At 38.6% G+C, this 9546-nt stretch overlaps 1 protein-coding gene across 8 annotated transcripts in view; it reads left to right on the top strand.

The window, feature by feature from the left end:
- Positions 1-3224: 3224 nt before the first annotated feature.
- st18 (ST18 C2H2C-type zinc finger transcription factor) overlaps positions 3225-9546 on the top strand; it is a 41313-nt gene continuing 34991 nt past the window's right edge. For 3 of the 8 annotated variants that reach the window (XM_014191151.2, XM_014191149.2, XM_014191157.2), the window contains exon 1: positions 3225-3552. In XM_014191151.2, coding sequence (XP_014046626.1) covers positions 3456-3552 — 97 coding nt within the window. In that variant the 5' untranslated portion in view covers positions 3225-3455. The remainder of the gene's footprint in view (positions 3553-9546) is intronic. The other 5 variants (XM_045714733.1, XM_014191148.2, XM_014191147.2 and 2 more) reach the window with 3 other exon arrangements.

Here is a 9546-nt window from a genome sequence, read left to right as displayed (position 1 = left end):
TGCAGTGAAGATAATGATGCCCGTGGAAAATGTCGTTTATTTTCAAAGAAACCTTCCCTGCCTGCTGACATCAACATAAAGATAGTTACACATCCCGGAGCTACATCAACAACATGCACTTATGTTTTGTTGCTCCGTATTTGCATATGCAAATTTTATTTATTTAATGTACCAGTCTTTTTATGTGACTCTTTCTGCGATGAACAAGGCATCAAGTGGTTGCACAATGGCAGACGGATGAGTATACAGGGTTCACACTATAAACCAGGAGGTGGTGATTGGCTATTCATCTTATTTGAGGACAATTATGAAGCGTTTTATCTTAAATTAACCTCACGTTATTTTAGAATATAATGATGTTAACATATCCGGTTAATGACTGGAGAATATTAATGCCTACTTCGTTGTATTGAGTGAAAACTAGAGCTTTGTTTTTCCATGTAGTTGACTGTATTTGAATTGAGATAAAAAAGTGATATGGTTGGTTGACCTCATAAAGGTCATTTATGGTTCTTACCATGAAAAAAAAGAAATAATGGAAAACATTATACAATACATGACCAAAAGTATGTGGACACCTGCTCGTCATTCCAAAATCATGGACATTAATATGGAGTTGGTCCCCCCCCTTTGCTGCTATAACTGCCTTCGGGCAGGTAGCGTTCTTCCGGTATCTGCCAAACCCAGATTTGTCTGTCGGACTGCCAGATGGTGAAGCGTGATTCATCACTCCAGAGAACGAGTTTCCACTGCTCCAGAGTCCAATGGCGGCGAGCTTTACACCACTCCAGCCGACGCTTGGCCTTGCGCATGGTGATCTTAGGCTTGTGTGCGGCTGCTCAAGCCATGGAAACCCATTTCATGAAGCTCCCGACAAACAGTTCTTGTGCTGACGTTGCTTCCAGAGGCAGTTTGGAACACAGTAGTGAGTGTTGTAACCAAGGACAGACGATTTTTACGCGCTACGCGCTTCAGCACTCGGCGGTACCATTCTGTGAGCTTGTGTGGCCTACCACTTCGCGGCTGAGCTCTTGAAGGGCAGAAATTTGCCGAACTGACTTGTTGGAAAGGTGGCATCCTATGACGGGGCCACATTGAAAGTCACTGAGCTCTTCAGTAAGGCCATTCTACTGCCAAAGTTTGTCTATGGAGATTGCATGGCTGTTTGCTCGATTTTATACACCTGTCAGCAACCGGTGTGGCTGAAATAGCTGAATCCACTCATTTGAAGAGGTATCCAAATACTTTTGTATATATAGTGTATATGTAGGTTTTACACAAAGCCTGTATGGTGCTCAAAAACAATAGGGTGCTTTGACATTTCACTTCTTTGCTAACATAATTTGCAGCAGAATGCAAAAAAGCTTTTAGACACAGATGTGACCAATTGTAATACTTTTCTGAATGCAATCAAACACTTTCTATAAACACGAACAGGACTTTTGAAATGTGAACCCTTTTCTGACATGTAATTTCCTCCAACCCACTCCTCTTTTCATTTCTCCACTAACTCACCCCCCAGTTTTGTGCGTATTTCCTGTTGATGAAATAGTTTTGAAAACACTATAGGCTGGTTAACTAACGGGTCATGTTGTAGGCTTTGGGATAAACCTTTTTACAGATTAATCAGGGACAAAGCATATTTTTTGCGTGTTTGCGTTATACTTCCACTGAATTTGTGAAAAACCGAACTGCTGGTCCTACTACACTGTCCTCTGTAATGGTTTTCATTTTGTCAGGATTGTTGTTGACAAGTTGATCCTTTTTAGGGTTTTATTTGATCAATGTGTTATTCTCACATTACAACAGTCTTACAGTAGTTCAGGACATGAAGTAATCAGTACTTTCTTGGACAAATGCATATGATGTTCTTTCACTATGATTGTCTGCATCGGCTAAGGAAAGAAAGGAACATGTTTTTATTATTTGATATGATTTTTAAAGTGATGGCTCTATGCTTTCATATTTTCTAAACCACCATCTCACACGAATGATGCAAAAGACAGACCAAAAGGAACAAGACTGTACTCTGGCAGTCCCTCTTTTCAGCATGTACCAATGGCTCTTGAAATACAGTTACAAAATTAGACTTTCAAATGAGGTATTAAACAAGTTGATGATCAACTGCCAAACCTTAAGTAATGATATACCCCAGCCATCCTCAAGTCCCCAGCCTTGCATAACCAAAATTCGCAGATGACAAAAAAGCACAGAAAATTCATTATTATTACACATGGTGTTCACACGTCTCTCCCCGGAGACTGGAGCGGCATAACCTAGAGATAAGCGTGTTTGGGTGGCCCCTGTTGTCAGCTGGGGAAGGGGATGCTTGCATCTCTAAGAGGCCCCTTACGGGTATCACTTTTTTGAAAGGCTAAGCTACGGCCCCGTACCCCCATACTAACCCCCCCTCGCCGTTCTTCCTGCCCCTCCCCTCCCGCCCCAGGCTCCACCCAGAAGTGTGGCTTCCTTTTGTCATTGTAATCTGGCCCTGTTTGCTAAACGCTTCCACTGTTTACTCTCTGCTACGGGGGCTTGTATTAACAGGAGTCAGCAGGACGCGGGTGACATCACTGGCGCTGGGGCTGGGGGGCTTTTGTAAGAACTGCGTTTGTTCTCTCTCTTTATTCCCCCTTCTCTCTCTCTATCCAGGCCTGTCTAATGCATGAGCTAACTCAGGAGGCTGACATGGCCTACAGGGAGGAATTACACCGAATTACTTAAATATCTGCTATGCAGCAGCTAGCCTTCCTTCCTTAGTCACCAAACATCACTTCCAGGTCCCTGCCTTTTACTGATAGCTAGTCCTCTCCGGTAACAGAAAAGGTCTAGGACAAAAGGGGTATTCATTCATTCAAATAGGAGAAGAAAAAAAAAGACAGACAGGTACTAAGATACAGAAGGGGGAAAAAAAATCAAATTAACAGACAAGGCTTTCATGACATACTTTGGTTGTTGTTGCCGTAGCGATAAAGTCGCAGACATTGAAACTCGTCTGTTGAGCCATTGTTATCATCCCTGGCCATCTGCTGCCGAGGACTGACATTCCCGCTCATTTGCATGATGAGTGATATATGGGAAGCTTGGGAGAGCATATGCCCCACTCAGTCCTATGACAAAGCAAGTGAAAGTTTTAGAAGCATTAATATAAGGGGTGGAAATTAAAAAGGAGGGGGAAAAAAAATATGAAGATAAATCAGCGTGTGTTCATGTGTGCGCGTATGTGTGCAGTGTGTAATTGTGTGTAGTGTACTGTGTGTGTGGAGGGCTGACGCCTGCATCTGCCTCCTTGTGCGCCTGTTTGTGTGTTTGCGGATGTGGGAGTAGAATGAGGAGGGGGTTGTCTGCTGTTGATGTGCAAATGTGCATCATATTGAAGGGCTGTGAATGGGGAGGTGTGACGTAAAAAGGGACCCGAACGCAGGTGCTTATCTCCAGGCTGTCAAAGGCACAGTATGTCATATTCCTGGGGACTACCTTTCAAAGACACAGCACCAGCTCGGCCATCAAGCGACTGGGGGGGAAATCAAACTTTCTGGATCATAGAAGTAGGTTTGTGTCAAATGATTTTCTATAATAGTAATGTAGTGGTTATGCTGGTGTTGGTGGTCAGTTGTTTTTGTCATTGACATCAATCGTAGACTGTGAGTGCATGTGAAAGACGAGTGTTTTTACCCTCTTGATGTTTGACGCTGTCATATGACTTCATCAAAAGCTGTTAGGGCTATATATACCGTCTATGACTGTTTTACAGTTAATGCACATGCTTAAAGCTATTTGACAGATGACTACTAACGTGTTAAAAATGAGTTTGCTATGACTAGTTTTCCGATATAATACACAAATAATATACATTGTGCACTTCAGGAAAGTATTTTTCTTCTAAACACAGGATGGTTCTGTGTTCTTAGAAAACCTAGTGGGAAACAGCTTCTGCTCAGGTCTCCGACTGTTAGAGAGGAGATTATATGGCTCAAACTGGTTTTTAAGAAGTATGACCTATTTTTTATCATCCAGATAACATTAGATGCTGTCTACACAAATGCTGTGTGTTTAATTTAGCTAGAGTATAAGCTACGGTCTTAGAAGAACGCATGTTAGTATTGTGTGTAGAGACAAAGCATTGTCAGGTTGTGCTGGACGGCTTTCGCAGTGACAGCTGTACACACGACTATCGAGCCGTAATGCACTTAAACTTTGACTTAGCCTTCCGGTAACATGGGAGTTCGTTGTTGAAACCGTTTCTTACATTATTTTCTTTTAAGCTTTGGACTCAGCTTATGTACAGCAGGACTTTATGTGACGGTAACCAAAGACAAAAGTTGAATGAATGTTTGTTGGAATCCTGTTGTATTCTAAATGTTGTATTATAGTCGGTGATAAGTGTTCATTGAGACTTTGCGGTGGCATACATGGTCCATACCTTACAACTGAACAAACTCTGAAGAGACACAGTACTCCAAGGTCTCCAGGGAAACTGTTGATTTAGTGGCAAGGATGGATGTTGCAAAAGTTGATCATTTACTGGTAACTATCAATAGACTTAGGACTGTGCCTTGGAAGGGCAAAGCTAGGAGAATATTTTAAGGGCTAATTTGGAAGAAAATGAATGCATTTTTCATAACATACTGTAGGTAGGGATTTTATCGAGACAACTGGTGGGTTGATAAGTGAGTTGTGTATTGAGAAATACACAACTAGTGCAGCTCAGGATTTTTTTCCAGGCCTTTGCATAGTACACATGATTACATTAATATACAGGCGTAACGTGTTGTGCGGGTGAGAAGACTTTAATGGGATTAAAATCCTTAAAGTAGTCAGTAAATTTCGCATCAGCTTCTTTTTTAAGATGTAAAAATGTGTATATTTGTTTGTGTAGTTTTCTATTTCTACCTTACGTTGTTTTGTTAAGCTTAAGTAAGCATGCAGAATAATAATAAAAAAAACATTCCAGCTTGTCATTTAAACAGCATGTTCCTGTTGGAACAGTTTAGAACAGACCTCTCAAATATTACATTTTGTATCCTGTTATTGAAAAACCATACTAAATAAAACAAACAACAAAATGACCTATTTATCAACTCCCAAATCCCTGAATCCCATTTGACCTGTGACATTTTAAAAAGGCAATGAGGTATACAGACCATTACGCCATGTCATATATAATAATTATTTTCAAGTTAGATTTGTCTCATAAAACGAGTTAGAGACATGTAACAAACTGAGACAAACCACTGAGACCATGATCATATAGTCACTCTTTACATGCTCTTGTAATACCACAGCTTCAACAACACAAAGATTCCGGATGATATGGTATTGTAGTGTAAACAGTCATCTCCCCTCTACACTCTTGCTGTACTTTATGAAGCCCCCTTCCTGCTCCAAGCAAGTCAGTTGCTACATAATAGGGTAATGTTAAATCTGCCTGCACTCCTGTATGACAACAGGAGCTGTCCATGGTACCTAGAGAGTAACGACTTTGTTGTCCAGAGGGGGAGGTGACAAAAACTCCACTGCTGCATATTGTTTTTTTTCTTTGTGAAAAGCTTGCTAAGTTGAGTTCTGTGACGATACATTGATTGTTCTATGGGATATCAAGTGCCCTCCTGTGACTTGTTAACTTTGTCACTTTGCACTCGACAAATCTCTCCATAACTCGACGAATAGATTCAAATAGTTATTCAAGACAAGAGCACACTTTACCTTTCAAAAAATGCGATTGAAGAGCAAGTCAAATATAGAGAAAGTAACTGTTGAGCATTGTGAAACACTGCAGGCAGAAAATAGTTACAGTAGAAAATAATTGCAGGAAATGCTCAGCGTTCAGTGTCCATCCAACATATATTTTGTTACCTGTTTTTCCACACTCAAACTTCACTTAGTTAATCCATGAAAATGAATTATGTGGATTTAATTCAGCAAGGTTTCAGAAATGTTCCATCTGCTGTTGAGCAGCTGGTGAAAGGATAAATGTAATTAATTACTTAACTTTTGAACAGAATTCCACAAAAGCGGTTCTGTTCGTGTATGATTGGGAATGAATTTGAAATCCCAAATGTACAACAGCAGTATGTATTTGTTATAACAATGCTGAATTAACCTTTTTGCTGCATGTGGTTGGTTTTCGGCCAACCACTGATATTCACACCAAAATTGTATTTTTCATGCCTTCAGAAAGTATTCATACCCCTTGACTTATTCCACATTTTGTTTTCTTACAGCCTGAATTCAAAATTGATTAAATAGATTATTTTTCACACCCATCAACACACAATACGCCATAACAAAAAAGTGAAAACCTGTTTTTAGACATTTTTGCAAATGTATTGAAAATGAAATACAGAAATATCTCATTTACATAAGTATTCACACGCCTGAGTCAATACATGTTAGAATCACCTTTGGCAGCGATTACAGCTGTGAATCTTTCTGGGTAAGTCTCTAAGTGCTTTGCACACCTGCATTGTAAAATATTTGCACATTATTATTTTTAAATTATTCAAGCTCTATCAAGTTGGTTGTTGATCATTGCCAGACAGCCATTTTCAATTCTTGCCATAGATTTTAAAGCCAATTTAAGTCAAAACTGTTACCAGGCAACCCTGCAACATTCAATGTCATCTTGGCAAGCAACTCCAGTGTATATTTGGCCTTTTAGGTTATTGTCCTGCTGAAAGGTAAATTAGTCTCCCAATATCTGTTGGAAAGCAGACTTAACCAGGCTTTCCTCTGGGATTTTGCCTGTGCTTGGCTCTATTCCGTTTATTTTATCCCAAAAAAACTCCCTAGTCCTTGCAGATGACAAGCATACTCCTAACATGATGCAGTCACCACCATGCTTGAAAATTTAAAGAGTGGAACTCAGTGAGGTGATGTGTTGGATTTGCCCCAAACATAACGCTTTGTATTCAGGACATAAAGTTAATATCTTTGCCACATTTTTTCCAGTTTTACTTTAGTGCCTAATTGCAAACAGGATGCATGTTTTGGAATATTTTATTCTCTACGGGTTTCGTTCTTTTCACTCTTTCATTTAGGTTAGTATTGTGGAGGAACTGCAATGTTGTTTATCCATCCTCAGTTATCTCCTATCACAGCCATTCAACTCTGTAACTGTTTTAAAGTCACCATTGGCTTCATGGTGAAATCTCTGAGCGGTTTCCCTTCTCTCCGGCAACTGAGTTAGGAAGGACGCCTGTATCTTTGTAGTGACTGGATGTATTGATGCACCATCCAAAGTTGAATTAATAACTTCACCACGCTCAAAGGGATATTCAATGTCTGCTTTTTTATTTTTACCCATCTACCAATATTGTAGGTGCCCTTTGCGAGGCACTGGAAAGCCTCCTTGGTCTTTGTGGTTGAATCTGTGTTTGAAATGCACTGCTTGACTGAAGGACCTAACAGATAATTGTATGTGTGGGGTACAGAGATGAGGTAGTCATTCATAAATCATGTTAAACACTATCATTGCACACAGAGCAAGTCCATACAACTTATTAAGACTTGTTAAGAACATTTTCCTCCTGAACTTATTTAGGCTTTCCATAAGAAAGGGGTTGAATACTTATTGACTCATGACATTTCAGCTTTCAATTTTTATTAACTGTTAAACATTTCTAAAAACATAATTCCATTTTGACATTATGTGGTACTGTGTGTAGGTCAGTGCCACAAAATCTCAAATGAATCTCTTTTAAATTCAGGCTGTAATGCAACAAAATGTGGAATAAGTAAATGGGTGTGAATACTTTTTGAAGGCACTGCCTCTGTTTTATTGTCATGTTGGTCTTCTTACAGATCTATATGTATAGGATTTCAGCCAATATGATGTTTAGTAACCCATATTTGTGCTTTGGCTATATCAAATTAATATAAAACCCACAATGGGTTAAGTATATATAATGGATTCTGTATAATGATGAAGCAGTAATCCTCTGAAGATCAATGTACTTAAGGCTATATATGTTTAAAATGCTCTTGTGGATCTGAGTGGGATCGACTATACATTTATTCCTGGCTGTGAAGTAGCAGTTGTTAAATATTTCCTGATGCGGACTATGAGATAAGTATTTAGTGATAAATACGAAATGTTGAAATACTATATAAAACTTTGATATTATAAATGTTGTATAACCTAACTCAGATCATTTGATATATTCATATATGATCTATCTAGAAATAAATTCACTGAAAAGTGAACAGGTAGTATTATTTTTAAAAGAGAATAGATGTAAAAATGTATCGTTTTTAGTGAGTGGTTTTGTATGCTTGACATGTTGGAGCTATAAGCGATGTCCCTAATTAAAATGACATGGGATTTGTTTCCGCTCTTTTTTATTCAAAATATATTTTAACATTACCTTGATTGTAATGTTACCTCATTGGCTGCGGTTTTGTTTGTTGGCCTAACTATAAAGGATCTGCTTGTACCCTTGTGGGTTGGGAAGAATTAGGATTTATGAATTTATTTCCTCTGTTGTATTGTTTAAACAGCTTTGGTTTAGTTTTGATCCCTTCCTCTTGCCTTTGAGGCTGTTCCACGGTGTCAGCTGTTGACTGATAGTAAGAGAACTGCCTCACAGTGTGAATGAAAGAAAACTAGCGGTTGGTAAACACTGATAAGGGATAAATAGAAAGCGGTCAGGCAGAGATAGTTCTGTGGGAGCCCAGATTGTGTGCGGTCTGTTAAAATGAGATTCTGAGCCTGTCCTTTTTATTCTTACCCCCCTCCCTTCCCCTGTTCTGTGTTTGTCTGGAAAATCTCCAGTGACCCTGCACGGCAGTCCCAGGCACTATTCTCTTTTTGTGTTTTGTTTTGTTTTCTAACAAGGGTCAAGTTGGCCAATAGACATGTCCCTGATGCTTATAGACAGCTGTCATGACTGCAAGTACTTACAATAATTCATTTTGCAAGGAATTATAGGTCTGCTGCTCTAGAAACACAGCATCAGTGAAATTTCAAAAAGAAAAGCAAAATGTGTAGAACATTATCAGAAATGTCCAGCCTTTTTGTCTGTTTGACAATTTATTGTCTTATAGTTTCACTTCATATTTCTTAAAAAAAAAATGTTAATGATTTGTAAGCTACTTGAGAATTAAAAGTTTTGGACTCAATTTAAATTTGAATCAAAATTGAATGTTGTAACAGCTTATACAGTTATAATATAAAGTGAAATGTTTAAAAAAAAAATGTAACAAACTAAAGCACAGATACAAAGATACTGTACATAGATACATTACATAGATCTATGGACACATACATAGATCATGTATATAGATAGCTACATAAATCTATAGATACATGCACAGATCTATACATAGATACACATAGATACATAGATACATACAGTACATACACACATACATACAGTACATACTTAAATATGCTGAACTTCATCACCATATAATTATAAGCATATGTGTTTAAATACATAAAACCATGTCTTGATATGATCGTTTAAACCAGAAATTGTCTACCTCACACCTAAAACGGAATATCTTCCACACAATGTTTTATTCAATTCTTTTTTTAGGGGCAAT

The sequence above is a fragment of the Salmo salar genome, chromosome ssa03 (genome assembly GCF_905237065.1).
Source record: "Salmo salar chromosome ssa03, Ssal_v3.1, whole genome shotgun sequence".
In the NCBI taxonomy this organism is placed as follows: Eukaryota; Metazoa; Chordata; class Actinopteri; order Salmoniformes; family Salmonidae; genus Salmo; species Salmo salar.
Note: the sequence above shows the minus strand (reverse complement) of the source record. Positions and strands in the feature narration are given on the sequence as shown.